Source organism: Macaca mulatta, chromosome 9 (assembly GCF_049350105.2).
Source record: "Macaca mulatta isolate MMU2019108-1 chromosome 9, T2T-MMU8v2.0, whole genome shotgun sequence".
Taxonomy (NCBI): Eukaryota; Metazoa; Chordata; class Mammalia; order Primates; family Cercopithecidae; genus Macaca; species Macaca mulatta.
In genome coordinates this window covers 1,103,176-1,120,302 of record NC_133414.1, presented here as the reverse complement: position 1 = coordinate 1,120,302, position 17,127 = coordinate 1,103,176, and the positions used below count along the sequence as shown (strand labels likewise).

General features: G+C 42.3%; 1 protein-coding gene across 4 annotated transcripts in view; it reads left to right on the top strand.

Moving 5' to 3' along the window:
- DIP2C (disco interacting protein 2 homolog C) overlaps positions 1-17,127 on the top strand; it is a 374,224-nt gene that overhangs the window by 227,897 nt on the left and 129,200 nt on the right. For all 4 annotated transcript variants that reach the window (XM_077945649.1, XM_077945648.1, XM_077945646.1 and 1 more), the window contains 3 exons: positions 10,627-10,836; positions 14,443-14,577; positions 16,942-17,061. In XM_077945649.1, the coding sequence (XP_077801775.1) occupies positions 10,627-10,836; positions 14,443-14,577; positions 16,942-17,061 (465 nt within the window). The remainder of the gene's footprint in view (positions 1-10,626; positions 10,837-14,442; positions 14,578-16,941; positions 17,062-17,127) is intronic.

Genomic DNA, 17,127 nt, shown 5'->3' with positions numbered 1-17,127 from the left:
CTGTGCATAAAGAAAGGAAGAGCACAGTCTGTTTACAGGGTCTCACACCTGTCATCCTAACACTCTGGGAGGCCAAGATGGGAGAACTGCTGGAGGCCATTAGTTGAGACCAGCTTGGGCAATGTAGTGCGACTCTGTCTCATTAAAAAAAAAAAAAAAGCCAAACCTGGTGGCCGACACCTATAGTGCCAACTACTTTGAGAGGCTGAGACGGGTCACTTGAGTCCAGGAATCCCGTTCAAGGCTGCAGTGAGCTATAATGATGCTGCTCCACTCCAGCCTGGGCAACAGAGCAAGACCTTGTCTGTTTAAAAAATAGAAAAACAGAAGGCATCAAAGAAGAAACAGTGAAGGTAGAAGAAAAACTTTTATTTTTATTAATAGATCTAACATAACAGTTCATAATAGCGACAGTATATTTGATTATATGCTTATGTATATGTCATATACACACACTTAAATATAAGTGAAATGAATGACAGCAGTGATACACAAGGGATGGGAGAAAGCAATTAGGAATTAGGATTTTGTTATTATAGTGTGCTTGCAATATCAAGAAACCAGTGTAGTGTCATTGGAAAGCGGACTTGGGTTACTTGTAAATTTATATTGCAAATTCCAAGGCAGCCACTTAAAAAAAAAAAAAAAGTAACCGATATGCTAAGAAAGGAAAGAAAATAAATCATAGAAAATGCTCAATTAAGACCACAAGGGAAAAAAGTGAAAGACAAAAACAAAGAATAAGGGCAACAAATAGAAAATAGTAACAATATGGTAGATGTTAATTCAACTGTGTATCATTACTTTCAATGTCAGTCCAAATGTATCCAACTATATATTGTCTATAAGAAATCCACTTTAGATATAAAGACATATATATGGATCAATCAACAGTAAAGGGATGGAAAAAGATAGAAATGTTAACACTAATTTTTTTTTGTGCGTAATGGCCTGATCTCATCTCACTGCAACCTCCACCTCCACCTCCCAGGTTCAAGCGATTCTCCCGCCTCAGCCTCCCGAGTAGCTGGGATTACAGGCATATGTCATCATGCCCAGGTAATTTATTTATTTTTTTCTATTTTTGTACAGATGGGGTTTCACCATGTTGGCCAGGCCGGTCTTGAACTCCTGACCTCAGGTGATCATCCTGCCTCGGCCTCCTAAAGTGCTGGGATTACAGGCATGAGCCACCGTACCTGGCCAACACTAATTTTGAAAAATGGAAGTGGTGATACTAATTTCAGACAGAGTGGGCTTTTTACATCAAGGAAAGTTACCAGAGATGACTATTACATAATAAAGTGGTTAATTCTCCAAGAAGATGTAACAATCCTTAAATGTATTTTTGCTAACAAAGCATCAGAATGCCAAAGCAAAAACTGATAAACTTCAAGGAGAAATAATTAACCCACTATTATAGTTGGAGATTTTAACACCCGTTTATCAGAAATGGACCAATTCAGTAGCCAGAAAATCAGTAAGGACAAAATTGAAATCAACATCCTCAGTCAACTGTATATAACTGACGTTTATAGACTATTTCCTCCAACAACAGTAGAATACAGAACATTCACCAAAATATACCATGTTTTGGTCCATAAAACACACCTTAACAAATTTAAAAGAATAGGAATCAAACAAGTATGTTCTCAACCACAGTAAAGTAGAAATCAATAATAGATGACTGGAAAATATATTAGGATATTAAAAAATACACTTATAAATAATACATTGTTCAAGGAAGAAATCTGAAGATTTCTTTGAAATTTTGAAGTAAATAAAAATGAAAACTTGTTAAAATTTGTGAGATGCAATGAGAGTAATGTTTATAGGGAAATTTATAGATTTAAATGCATATGTTAAAAAAAATCTAAGCTTCCACCTTCGAAAACTAGAAAAAGAACATCAAATTAAATTCTAAGCAGGAGACAAATAGCAGAAATCAATACATTGAAAACAGAAAATCAGTAGAGGAAATCAATGAAACCAAAAGCTGGTTCTTTGAGAGAAAATCTATAAGCCTCTAACAAGAAAAAATACAGCAGATAAATTACCAATATCAGAAATGAAATAAGGGGCATAACTACAGATCCCATGGACATTAAAAGGACAATAAATATTATGAACAACTCTATGGCCACAAATTTGATAACGTGGATGAAATGAACCAATTTCTTTAAAGATGGAATCTGCCAAAATTTGAACACGAAGAAACGATCTGTATAGGCCTATATCTGTTAAATTGAATCAGTAGTTAATAACCTTTCAAAACAGGAAGTGCCAGACCCAGATGGGTTCACTGGTGAATTCTACCAAATATCTAAGAAGAAATAATACCAATTATCTACAATCTCTTTCAGAACGTAGAAGCTGAGGAATACTTCTTAACTCATTCTATAGAGCCAGCATCATTTTAATATCAAATACCATTTTAATAACAAAATATTACAAGAAAACTACAGAACATCTCTCATGAACATAGATGCAATAATCTTCAATAAAATATTAGCAAATTAAATCTAAATGTAAAAAAAAATTGTGCACCAAAACCACATGGACTTTCACATATCCAAAGCTGGTTTAACATTAAAAAACCGATTAACATAATTCATCACATTAACAGGCTAAGAAAAAGAAAAAAGCATTTGACAAAATCTAACACTCATAATAAAAGCTCCCAGCACACTAGGAACAGAGGTGACCTTCCTCAACCTGATAAAGAATATGGACAAAAAAAACCTGTTAACATCATACCCAATTGTGAGAAACTAGAATCTTTCCCACTAAGATCCAGAAAGGGGATCAGGAAAAACAAGGATGTCTGCTTTTACCACCACTTCACAACATTGTACTAGAAGTCCTAGCTAATGCAATTATGACAAGAAAAATATATGTTCATTGGGAAGATAAACTTAGTTCATAAATGGCATGTTTGCCTATGTAGAAGATCCAAAAGAATTGAGTTTAATATACAAAAGTTCACTGAATGTCCTGTTTACCAGCAAAGAACAAGTAGAATTTGAAATTAAAAACTGGCTCATGTTCGTAATTCCAGCACTTTGGGGAGGCCAAGGCAGGTGGATCACTTGAGGTCACGAGTTTGAGACTAGCCTGGCCAACATGGCAAAACCCCATCTCTACTAAAAATAACAAAAACCATTTCCAGTAGCACTTCCCAAAATGAAATACTTAGGCATAAAATCTAAAAAAAATACGTTCAAGACTTTATGAGGAAAACTATAAAACTCATTCACAGGAAAACTAAATGGACAGGTAGTTCATGTTCATGGATAGGTACACTGAATATTGTCAAGATGTTTTCCTTACAATGCAATCCCAACCAAAATCCCAACAAGTTTTTTTTTGTTTTTGTTTTTTGTTTTTAATATCATCAAACTGATTCAAAAGTTTATTTGGAGAGACAAAGGCCCAGAACAGCCACTTCAGTATTAGAAGAACAAAGTTGAAGACTGGCAATACCCAACTTCAAGACTTAGTATAAATCGACAGTAATCAAGACTGTGGTATTGGTGAAAGAACAAACAAAAGGATCAGTGGGACAGAATAGAGAGCCCAGTAACAAGATAGTCAACTAAACTTTGACAGAGGAACAAAGGCAATATAGTGGAGCAAATACAGTATTTTTAACAAATGGTACTGGAACAACTGGACATCCACATGCAAAGAAAAACATAAACCTACACACAGACCTTACATCTTTCAAAAAAATTAAAACATCACACAACTGCTGTCCTCATTAGTATAGTGATGAAGTATTCCTGCCTGCCAAAATAGATGACAGATCTAAATGTAAAGTGCAAAACTATAGAATTCATAGAAGATAAGGTAAAATCTAAGTGACTTGGGTTTGGTAATAACCCTTAAGATATGACACCAAAGGTGCAATGTGTGAAATAATTGATAAGCTGGACTCTAATAAAATTAACATTTTCTGCTATGTCAGAGACTCTTAAAGTAATTAAAATACAAGGCACACACAGAGGATGTTTGCAAAAGACATAAATGATAACTTTTATTTGAAATATACAAGGATTGAGAGGCTGAGACGGGTGGATCACGAGGTCAGGAGATTGAGACCATCCTGGCTAATACGGTGAAACCCCATCTCTACTAAAAATACAAAAAAAAAAAAAAAAATAGCCGGGCGAGGTGGCGGGCGCCTGTAGTCCCAGCTACTCTGGAGGCTGAGGCAGGAGAATGGCGTAAACCCGGGAGGCGGAGCTTGCAGTCAGCTGAGATCTGGCCACTGCACTCTAGCCTGGGCCACAGAGCGAGACTCCGTCTCAAAAAAAAAAAAAAAAAAGAAAAATACAAGGAGCTCTTAAAAGTCAACAATAACAACAACCTGATTAAAATATAGGGGCCAGCCAAGTGTGATGGCATGTGTCTGCAGGCTCAGCTACTCGGGAGGCTGAGGCGGGAGTATCACTTGAGTTCAGGAGCTCTGATGGTTGAGTTATGCCTCTCAGGTGTCCACACTAAGTTCAGTGTCAACCCAGTGACCTCCTGGGAGGGGTACCAGCTTAAGTTAGAAATGGAGCAGGTCAGAATTCCTAGGCTGATCAGTAGTGGGATTGCGCCTGTGAATTGTACTCCCGACTAGGCAACATTGTGAGACGCTGTCTTTAAAAAATGATTAAGTAAAACATGGGTCAAAGACTAAACAGATGCCTCATCTAAGAAGATATAAAGATGGCAAATCGACTTATAAAATGATGCTTTACATCATGTGTCCTAGAGAAATGCAGATTAAAGCAACAGTAAGATATCACTACACCAGAATCCAAAACACTATAAACACCAAAGCCTGTGAAGATGTGGAGCTGTGGGAATTCTCTCTCATTCATTGCGGGTCTTAATGCAAAATAGAACAGCCTTTAGGAAGACAGATTGGTGGTTTCTTACAAAACTAAATATACTCTTACCATATGATAAAGCAATTACACTCCTTGGCATTTGCTCAAAAGAGTTGAAAACTTATGTCTACACACAAAGCCTGCATGTAGATATTTAGAGCAGCCTTATTCATAATTGCCAAAACTTGGAAGCAACCAAAATGCCCGTCAGTAGGTGAATGTATAAGTGAGCTGTGGTACATCCAGACAATGGGATATTATTTGAGGCTGAAAATAAATGAGCTATCCATAAAAAGACACGGAGGAAACTTGAAGGGCATATTGCTAAGTGAAAGAAGCAATCTGAAAAGGTGGTTGTATGATTCCAGCTTTACGACATCCTGGAAAAGGCAAGACTATGGAGACTGTAAGACGATCAGTGGTTGCCAGGGGCCAGGGGGAGGCAGGGATGAATAGGCAGAGCAGGAGAATTTTTAGTATCATGTGATCTCTGTGTGATACTGTAATGGTGGATACATGTTATGCATTTGTCCAGACCCATATATTGTACAACACCAAGAATGAACCCTGATGTGAATGATGGAGTTGAGTGGTAATGATGTTTCGCTGTAGAAGTATCAGTTGTGACAAATGTACCAGTCTGGTAGGCAATATCGATGACAGGAGATGCTGTGCATATGTAGGGTATACATGAGACATCACTATAAAGCTGGAAATATGACACTGAGATGAAATTTCGCTGATGGGCTTAACAAGTTGGAGTAGGAAGATGAAGTCTGTGGGCTCGAAGAGAGATGAAAAGGAATTAACCAAAGTGAATCCCAGAGAAACCAAAATTAAAGAAAAGCCAACAGAACCTGAAGCTCCTGTGATATGTTAATATACTTGTAATACAAGAAGGAAAAGAGAAGAGCAGGAGCTTTTGAAAAAATGAGTCAAAATTTTCTCAGATTGATGTCAAACACCTGTGTCCGGCCCCGAGAAGTTCAGTGAACTCCAAGCAGAACAAGTATGACAAGAATCACATCCACGTTCATGATAGCCAAAGTACTGAAATCCCAAGATGAAAAGGAGATCCCGAAAGGACTCAGAAGAAAAAGACACGTGACACACCAGAGAAGCATTTGAACAACGCGTGACTTCTGTGAAGATACAGTGGAGACCAGAAGACCATGGAAAGACATTTTTTAAAGCACTAAAAGCAGGAGAAAGGCCTGTCAACTCATATCCAGAGAAAATCTCCTTTATAAACAGGGGTGAACAACACATTCCCAAACACGAAAGCTGAGAGAATGTGTTATCAGCAGAACTACACTATAAATGTGCTAAAGAATGTACTTGGCTGATTGCAAAGGATATCAGATGAAAGGTTAGCTCTATGAGAAAGAACCCTAGAAATCATAACAGTGCTCTCTAAATTTTCTAGAATATAAAATCATAGAATATTTTATGATTTTATGATTTTTGGTTTTTTATGATCTTATAATTTTATGATCTAAAATCATAAAATGTACACGCTTCTGTATATCTCCTTTACCTGTTTTGAAGTCCTTGCTGTACCATGCACCAGTAGTTTAATTCTTCTTCTTTATTTATATTCTATTTGATGGCTATGACACATTCTGTTTATTCATTTACCAGTTGGTTATTCATTGTTTCCAGTATTCAGCTGCTGTCAACATTTATGTACATATCTTTGTGTATACATATAATTTCCTTTATCTTAAGTGGATGCCAAGTAGCATGATTGACTCTTATTGTAAGTTTAGGTTTAGCTTTTTAAAAACTGCCAAATTATTTACAAAATAACTGCACCATTTCACACTTCCACCAGCAGCATATGCGCATCCCAGTTTCTCCACATCACCAGCAATCGTTATTGTTGATATTTTTATTTTTGCCATTCTAATTGATGTGAAATGGTATATCATTGTGTGTTTACTTTGCAACAATGAATGATGCTAAGCATCTTTTAATGTGCTAATTCCTATTCATAGCCATTTGTATATATTGGTAAAATGTTCAGATGTTTTGCTTATGTTTTAAATGGGTTGGTTGTCGTCTTATGGGTTATAGGTGCCTTATACAATCTGAATATAAGACTTTTACAGATGTAAAGTTTCTCAGTGAAAGAACAAACTATTATGTAGCAGACAGAATAATGCCCTTCCCCCAAGATACCCAGGTCCTATTCCCCAGAACTTATGAACCTGTTGCCTTAAGTGGAAAAAGGGATTTTGCAGCTGATTAATTTGCTTAATTTAAGATCTTGAGATGGGACCATTATCCTGGGTTAAGTGTGTAGACCCACTGTAATCAAGAAGGTCCTTACAAGAGAAAAGAACTGGAGACTGGAGTGATGCAATTTAAAGATGAAGAGGGGCCATGAGTCAGGGACACAGGTGGTCTCTAGAAGTTGGGAAAGGCAAAGAAGTGGATTCTCCTTTGAAGCCTCCAGAAGGAACGTAGCTCTGCTGACACTTAGATTTTACGCTTCTGACTTCTCCATCAGTAGAATAATAGATTCATGTCTTATTATAAGCCACTAAGATCAAGGTAATTTGTTACATTAGCTGTAGGGAGATAATCATCTTTTAAAACTTAATAGTTTTCTATTTTAATGAAGTCCATTTTACTAATTTTTATGGATAGTGTTTTTGGAAGTTTTAAAAGTCTCATGGCCTTACTGTTCTTTCATTTAGGTCTGTGATCCATTTGGAGTTAATTTTTGTGTGTGCAGTAGGGATCTAAGTGGGATTTTTGTTGTTTTGGTTTGGTTTGGGGAATTTTTGCCCTCACACTTTTTCTTTTTGGTGTGTGGGTACCCAGTTGCCACAGCAACATTTGTTGAAAAAACAAACTACCTCTTACTGAATTGTCTTGAGACCTTTGTCAAAAATAAATTAACCATAAATATAAGGCTTTATTTCTGGGTTTAATTCTGTTCCTTTGATGTATACGTCTATTTTTGTGCTAATACCACTGCCTTAATTACTGTGACTTTATGTAAAGTTTTGAAATCAGATAGTGAAGTCCTCCAACTTTGTTTTCCTTTTTCAAAATTATTTTGGCTATGGTAGGTCCTTTGTATTTCCAGATAAAATTGAGAGTAAGCTTTCCATTTCACACACAGCCTTCTGGGATTTTATTAGGCAGTGCCTTGAATTAATGGAACGGTTTGGGAAGAATTGCTCTCTTGATAATACTGAGTTTTCCAATTCTCGATGGTGAATCTATCTCCATTTATTTAGTTTCCATTTATTTGGATCTTTAATTTCTTTTAGTAATATTTTATAGTTGTCATTGTACACATTTTGTACCTTTTTGTTAGAAGTTCAGCTGAGTGTTTTATGCTTTTGATGCTATTGTGAATGGAACTATTTTCTTAATTTTGTTTTCAGGTTGTTTATTGCTACTATATGTATATCTTTGTCTTATGTCCTGTGACCTCATCAAACTTTTTTTTTAGTAATGCAAAACATTTTTGATATACTTCTTGCCATTTTCTACATCCCAAGGTAATGTCATCTATGAATTAAGATACTTTTATTCCTTCCTTTCTAGTCTGGATGTCTTCATTACTAAACTTGTTAATTTATTTCACCAGCTAGAACCTGCCAGATAATCTTGAATAATAGTGGCAAGAGGGGACATCTTTGTCTTGTTCTCCATCTTAGGGAAAACGCATTCTATTGTTTACCATTAAATGCAATGTTAGCTGTGGCTTTTCGCAAATGTACTTTACCAGGTTGAGGAAATTGCCTTATATTCCTGTTTTGCTGAGTTTTGTTATCTTGAATTTGCCAGTACTTTTCTATGTCTCCTAAGGTTAACATGCGGTTCTACTCCGTAATTCTATATGGTGTACGACATTAATGCACTTTTGAATGTTAAATCAACCTGACTTCCTGTCCCCATGGTGTATAATTCTAGTCACCACTGGTCATGCTGTATCATCCATTTCATATGCTGCTTGCTTGGTTTGCTGCTTTTCTGTCGAGTGTCTGTATCACATTATTCTGCAGGTTTCTTGGAAAAGGTAGGTGGGAGTGAGGAATGAAAGATTGGAAAGGGTTGTGAGAAGACGTTCTGGGGAGATGGTTGTGCTCCATATGGACACCTGGTTGTGTACCTTTCTCAAAAGTCTCAAGGCTGTGTCAGTTTTACTTTTATTTTTATATAAATTGTGTAAGTTTTCTTAAAAGGCAGGGTGGGCCAGGCACAGTGGCTCACGCCTATAATCCCAGCACTTTGGGAGGCCGAGGCAGGTGGATCACAAGGTCAGGAGATTGAGACTAGCCTGGACAACATGGTGAAACCCCATTTCTGCTAAAAATACAAAAATGAGCCAGGCATGGTGGCACATGCCTGTAATCTCAGCTACTTGGGAGGCTGAGGCAGGAGAATCGCTTGAGCCCGGGAGAGGTTACTGTGAGCTGAGATCGTGCCACCGCACTCCACCCTGGGCAACAGAGCAAGACTCTGTCTCGAAAAGAAAAAAAAAAAAAAAGGTGATACAGAATTTTCAGGCTCCTAATATTGTTGCTTTTCGAACAAGTAAACTTTTTAAAAAAATTCTCAGACAGCATAAGTCATGTGACAGTGGTAATAAGTGTCAATATCGTTTGCTATTATTGTCTTTTAAAAAGCAAACCCGTGTCTTAAGATTATTTGCTGTGACTCCTCCTCTCACCCAATGCTCTGGAGCTGCTCACCTGAGCCGGCGTCTCCCATTACTCACCTGTAGGTAGGATTCTGAGTGTCATTCTTACATTGAAGTTTAACAAATACACCAGCAATTTATTCCCAAAAACCTTGGTACTGCATGAAAAAGTGTTAAATGAAAAATGTTCTCGTGAATTATAGTGAAAAAATAGATGTATTTTATCATAATCCAAGATATCCAATTTGTACAGATAGAAAAACCGATGAGAATGTATAAGAAACGAATACTGTAAAGGTGAATAGATTTGAGTGTAAAATGTAACATGAGGGTTTGTCGTGTGCCCCAGAGGAAAACGGGGGAGGTGGAGGGGGCCGCTCCATGTGAGGCACATTCTGCTTTCTCTCCTGTTACCATCATCAGCGTCTTGATCCTTAGGGAGCTGCATGGGTATCGAACACACCGATGTAGAAATAAATCACCCTCATGGGTATCGAACACACCGACGCAGAAATCACCTGCTTGGGTATCTAACACACTGATGTAGAAATAAATCAGCTGTATGGGTATCTAACACACCGATGTAGAAATAAATCAGCTGTATGGGTAACTGACACACAGATGCAAAAATCACCTGCATGGGTATCTAACACACACACCAACGTAGAAATAAATCAGAGCCCAGAAGAGCATCTCGGGACTAACCAGGGCTAAACATAGTCACACTGAGACTCCTGAGAGCCGCACAGGCCCTCCGCCTCCCCTTGCCCTCTCACTTTCTGACACACAAGAAAACACTTGGTTTCTTCCCAAACTGCTGTGTAGAGGAAATGTGGCAGTGCATCTTTGAGATGACAGTATCAAACATCTTATAGCATGTTTAAGGTGTTTTGGAAGAAAAATTCATTATGCTAAAATAAATGGTTCATTATCTGAAAAGTGGTTTAACTTCTCGAGAGTGTCTACAGCAAAGTCATTGAACAACTGTTTAGACTTGTGTGAAGTAAATCTGTGGCGAGGGACTGAGATTGTGGTACATGTTTTTGCTGCAACATATAGCAAATTGCCTTTCTTCTTACACAGATACCTCTTCTGGCTCAGAAGATGAAGGCTCAGTGCAGGGGGACTCCCAGGGCACCCCCACCTCCAGCCAGGGCAGCATCAACATGGAGCACTGGATCAGTCAGGCCATCCACGGCTCCACCACGTCCACCACCTCCTCGTCCTCCACGCAGAGCGGGGGCAGCGGGGCTGCCCACAGGCTGGCGGACGTCATGGCCCAGACCCACATAGGTGAGCACGCTTCACAGTGTCTTTCTGTGCCTGTTGTTTAAATGCCTTTGTGTGTGCACGTTCTCCTCTGTTTGCATCATGGCTGTGGAATCCCTTAGTGGAAAGAGCGCAGAGCCCCTCTGGCCCCTGGGGTGCTTTGGTTGGATTGTTTCTGGAAGATGCTTTACTGCTTCTCATGCCCAGGTCCCTCCCACAGCTGGAATTCCGGGGGCCTTGTTACTGGGGAATCCCGCAGCCATATCCGAATTCCAGGGGCCTTCTGTTCATAAGTCCATTCGTGTTCCTGGGGAATCCTGCAGCCATATCCGCTCCCATCTTTTCTTCTCACTTATGCTCCTACATGAAACCTTAAGAGTCCCAGTCAACAGGACAGGGTTTTAAAGTGTGCTCCTCCTGACCGCGGGAGTCATTTAAGGAAACGAGGGCTTTAATCACGGCCACTTTACGCTACTGTCTGCCACAGGTGTTCAGATTTCTTGGGCGTGGCGCACTGTTTTGTGTAGGTTCTGTGACAAGGGAGATCCTCTGTATTAGAAAAAGAACGAAGTCAGGATCACTGCCCCACAACGTTTGAAGATGCCGTGGAAAAGGAGTGAAGTGAGAATTATTAGAGGAAGAGTCTGCGCGTGGGGGAGCGGTGATGAGCCTCACGTCGCTCTGCCTCTGAATGGTTCAGGAGTAAATGTTTTCCATCAAGTACAGGACTAGGGTTGAATAGGATTTGGTGTGTGTCTCTATTAAAGCAGTAGCCGGAGACGACTGTGTACCATGTCGCCGATAACGGAGCACCAGCCACAGGCTCAGATGCTCCCAGCACCAGCTACTGCAGGAAAGCCTGATCTCTGCAAAACCCTCAGTGGGAAGCAGGTGGACGTCATGTGTGATCAGATAGCCCACAGACACCCCAGAACCCCAGAATGTTCACTTCTAGATCACTGACTCCTTGACACCCAGAGGCGTTTCGGATTGACTTGGGTCCCAGCCCCTTCGGTGCTCACTGACACTGAAAGCGTCAGCTGTTTTCTGTCTGGAGCAGGAGTTTGCTGTCAGGAGAGCTGGGTCTGTCTCACTTTTCCCAATAACTGCTGCTGGGATCTTGAAGTCCCTTCTCCTGCTTCAGGCTTTGAGTGAGGGAAAAAAAATTGAAAATAATTTTTCTCTCTCAACTGTTGTGAGTATAAAGGAGAAAACAGAAATACACTCTAAAAGTTTGCAAAGTAGTACTCAAATGCAAAGCAGTGTTAAACTTCAGTATGACACAGTTTCAGGAACATGTACACTGGTTTATGTGAATTAACCTATACTTGAAATCACAGTAGGTTAAATATTGAACAGAAATGTGTGACTGTTATGTATTTTTCCATAATAAAATTCCGTGTGTATATTGGATCCCAGGATATGGCTGAGGCTCTGCCAGACGTGAACGGGGAGGCCAGACACCGCCTCTGCCACTTGGTGGAAGCATTTGTATCCTCGGATTTTATTCAATTTTAAGAAAATGCACAGAATCTTACCAAGGAAAACACATATTTTTGAATAAATGGATCACTGCACTTGGGCCTCCCTTTGTGGGTTTACCCTTTCAATACTGGAGGAAGTTTTAGTATAAAGAATTAATTTATCCAAACTATGAGGGGCTCCTAACTCATGTACATCAGGGCTCAGTGTGACCCAAATGTAACTCTTGGGTGATCACATTCCGGTAATTTCTAATTGGGCACAAAGATAATCTTCCTAGACTATCTGGAAATTTTCTATAACTTGGAATTTTTTTGGAAAAGCCGTGGCAAAATCATGGAACTTAGAAGAGGAAAAATATTTTGTGTGGCAAAACAAGAGAAGTAAAAAGTCAGATGTGCCTGTGAACGAGAACGTAGCATGTGTGATCGTGTGTGCACGAGTGTTGTAAGGAGTCTGGGCACAACAGAGTCACGCTGGCCAAGCCCTCCAGCAAGGGACCGAAGGGGCGGCCACAGAGGCTGCCTTGGTCCGAGGGGAGAAAAGCCAGGGCTGCAGACTCCAGGTCACGCAGTCTCAGAGCTGGCCGCGCTTCTACTTGTTGAAGCGAAATCTCAAGTCCTTTGTGGATTTTTCCCACCAGTTTATGCCAGCAGTTAAGTAGGGACATCTCACATGCATCTTCACAGTCAAGCCAGTTTGGCATAAGATAGGAAATCGCATTCTAGTTTTCTGTTTCCACTGCTGTACCCGCTGTCCATCTAGAGGCTGTCTGCAGCGCTTTCACACCTCGGAGCTGAGAGGAGGCCTCCCAGACGCTACCATCCAAGTCCGCGGAGGACTGAGGGTTGGTTCTGCAGGAAGTCGGGCCTCCTGCCTCCAGGTGGAAAGTCGTGGCACGGACGGACGGTGTGGCCGACCCTCCCCTTAGTGAGAGCCGATCATTCTCTTCTCAGTCAGGGGTTCCAAGCGAGTGGCGTTGCCAAATCGACTTGTGACGCCAGACTGACACCCTCAGGAGGCGGCTCAGCACCCCCACCCCGCCCGGTTCTCGGATCATAAGGGAGCCTCGTTTCACGGCCTCTCTTGTGCCTCGATTTTCTGTTGCTGTTTTTGTGCGTTCGGTTGATTTCGCCGTCTAGACGGCCTCCGGGTGCGGTGCTGACACGGGCAGCGTCCGGTGAAGAAAGGCTTTGGGGATGAGCACCACTTTCAGCAGCACAGAATGTCACGCTTCTGTGGCTTCTGTCACGTGGGACAGTGGTGGGTGATCCTGAAAAGCTGCTGTCAAAGGAGGATTCAGAATCCGGATCTGCACTGTGGTGCCCATCAGGATTCTAGGTGTGACGGGCGTGGTCCCTGGGCTGCTTGGCGCATCTTCAACGTTTTATTCATTAACTAGCAAAGCAGGCTTTTCCCCATTTAGCCACGTCCGGCTTGGCTTTCTCTCCACCGCGTGCTATAAGAGAAAGCTCCATGCGCTCATTGGCCTCACGCAGTCCTTAGTACACATTAGGGTGTAAATGTGGTTTTTTGAATGATTAGTATTGTTTGTACTAAGACAAATAATAATAGTTCTTGATGTTTTCCCCCTTTAATAAAGAAAATCCTATGAACTGTGTATGTGTTAGCTCATGCAATCCACCCAACTACCCTACATGGTCATGGCCATTACTGTTCCCATTTGATGAATAACTGAGGCACGGAGAGCTTAAGGGACATCCTCAAATCCCCAGAAGTTTCCAGAGCTGGGTTTCCATTTCCAGGCCCTGGGCTCCAAAGCATGAGTAGAGCCCTGGGCTGTGTCGACGGTGGCCGACAGGAAACGGGACCCTTCCGTGAACACACACAGGGTTCCCGACACCCTGCCATCGCCGGTCTAGCGTTATTCTAGTTAAAACGCCGCTGATGTGGCTCCTGTTAGGAAATTGAGGTTTCACTGAACTCTGCTCCATTTGCGGCAACATGAGTTATGCTGGGGTCCCCCTTTGTGCCGGATGTTTGTGGCAGACGTGGCTGAGACCGGCTTTGGCTTCTCAGGACACCCCCAGGGTGAGCGCCTGTGCTCTGGTCTCTTCCTGAGCTATGGCTCAACCTGCGAGCAAACGCCACAACCACCAGAAACACTCATGATGTGCTTCTTTACAGAAAATCATTCTGCACCTCCTGACGTAACCACGTACACCTCAGAGCACTCCATACAGGTGGAGAGACCACAGGGTTCCACGGGGTCCCGGACAGCGCCCAAGTACGGCAACGCCGAGCTCATGGAGACCGGGGATGGTACGTCCCAAAGCAGAGATGCGTTTTTTCTGGTAAACGGTTTGTGCTGATGTCCCGTTCTGTGCCCGTGGCTGGGTGTGTTTCTTCCTGGGGTATAGTCTGCTGTCATTTTATCTGCTGAATAACTAACAGTGGTTCAGCAACTGAGAAATTCTTGTACAGGTGTTAAGACCATGAACAGTCACTTAGAAGAGCAAGATGAAGTTAAATGTACAACAGAATTACTGTCAGATGGGCCGATAATGTTACTTTAGACTTAGGAGGAAAAAGGGTCTTTTTATCCATGTTGGACAGAGATGTCAGCGACTTGGTAACAGGCTGCGGCCGAGGGCTTCTTCCTTCCTCGTGGCCTGGTCTTGGTACGTTCTGATTACAGCAGCTGTTTGTATCACCTAGCCCCTGTTCTATTTAAGTCTCAGTCCTTCCCGGGATCATACAAGTCAGTGTAGAACCTAGCAGTGAATGAAATACAATGCCCCCGTGTGAAGCTGCATGGAGCAGCCTTGGTGTGCCCTCATCTTGTGGTGCAGGGAACTCACAGGCGGACAGGGAGGCCTATTGGAGCGCGGACAGGCACAGTGGACAGGGAGGCCTGTGGGAGCCCCAAAAGGCACAGTGGACAGGGAGGCCTGTGGGAGTCCCAAAAGGCACAGTGGACAGGGAGGCCTATCTGAGCTCCAACAGGCACACCGCTGCATCCTCAGGTGAGGCAGAGCCCGGCCGTGGCTTTGCAAGTGTCCAGTTAGTGCACTTGAAATCGCCCTGGTTGCTGGTGCGATGACTTTTGCTGGAATGCCTTTCTGTGTCATTATTTGCTTTAGTTCTCTGATAAGTTCAGTCTATGGTAAATTGGCCGTTTTTGTTACTCTTGTCACGGTCATTTTAGTAACTATGTCATCTTTCAAGTCTGTCATCTTCGCCTTTGTTTCCCAGGTAAATCCTGCGTGGTGTATTGTGTCGTCTTGATGTGTCACAGCCTCCCACACCAGAACCCACAGGGGCCCTCGCTGGGAGGGTGGTTCTGGGCCACACCCCAGACGTCATGAGCTAGAAGTTCTGGGGGCCCTGAGGTGATTCTGACGTCTGCCAAATTAAGCTTGAGAATCGTAGCCTGGCGGGGATGGTCTGATTGGTCCGAACCAAATTAGTTGGGCTATTTAATGGGAAAATACTATGCTTAGATGTTGAGAGATCTGGATTGTGTGTTTTTCTGTATTTTCAGAGATATGAAATATTTAATGTCTCAATTCTGAAAGTGCCCACAGAGCATTTTGAGACACTGATTAAAAATTCTTGATAGAAAAAATTTCCTTGAATTCTGTTCTATTCCCCCCAAATGTTGAGGTCTGTTTTTTATGGTCCAGTGCAGGGGCGAACAAGGGCTCTGCCTCAGGTGAGGGAATGGCCTGCCAGCTGCACCTGCAGAGACCCCTGCACCGTCCAGGCCCACAACTCTGGCTGATGGTTTCCCAGGTCCTGCTGGCCTGCAGCGTGTGCCTGAGGAGGACGCTTTCGATCTAGTTGGAGCATCAGTGTCTTGATCCTCTGTCTTGTTCATTTATTTGATTGATTTATCTTGAAATTTGAAAACTGACTTTTTCATTTATTAAATCAGTTGATTTTCAGAGTGATACAGCATTTGCTGTAATTAGCACAGTATTATAAAATGGGGTTTTTCTCAGTCCACTTGGATAGGTATGTGCTAGTATTCTGTTACACAAAAATTTGAGTTTAGAGACTTTAACTTCTGTGTTTGAGGATGCATTGCCTGTGTGTGGGCTGAGCTGCGTGGGTTTGGAACATGTGTGAGGAGCTCAGCCTTATTAGGAGTGGACAGGGCTTGGACGTGGTGGTGCTGGAACCCGAGCCCGGGGCTGTGGGATGCTGGGGGTTCCAGACGTGACTCACCAGCCCGATGTTCTCGTGCCTCCGTGAGGCCGAATGCTGACGGTCCCTGGAGAGACAGACTCAGTGAAGGCCTTACTGCTCCACTGATGGTCTCGCCCTGTTGAGAAGGGGGACCTGGGGCAGTGAGAATGAGGAGTCTGCCCTCTGCAGATGACAGTTCTGTCCTGAGAATCAGAGCCGGGGTCAAGCATGTGGTCCTGAGGCTCTTCCCAGCATGACCGGCAGAACAGCGCATGCTGGAACGTGGGAGACGTTCGGGTCCGATGCATCTCTGTCCTGTCTCCTGCGTAGCCGCAGGGCTACTGTACAGCATGACCACCTCAGGCCCTTCCCGGGATGGCGTCTAGAAGGACGCCAGCCTGTTGCAGCCGTGCTGGGCAGGGGGGCTGTGGGACTGTGGGTGCTCGTTGAAGCTGTGATGATCGCTTCCCCCACCCACTGGTTCCTGTTTTTCAGGAGTACCAGTAAGTAGCCGGGTGTCAGCAAAAATCCAGCAGCTCGTCAATACCCTCAAACGACCGAAACGACCACCTTTACGAGAATTCTTTGTCGATGACTTTGAAGAATTATTAGAAGGTGAGAGAACTCTTTCCCACGTGTTTCTTCCAGATGCTCCTATGGTCCCATAAGCAATGACGTTTT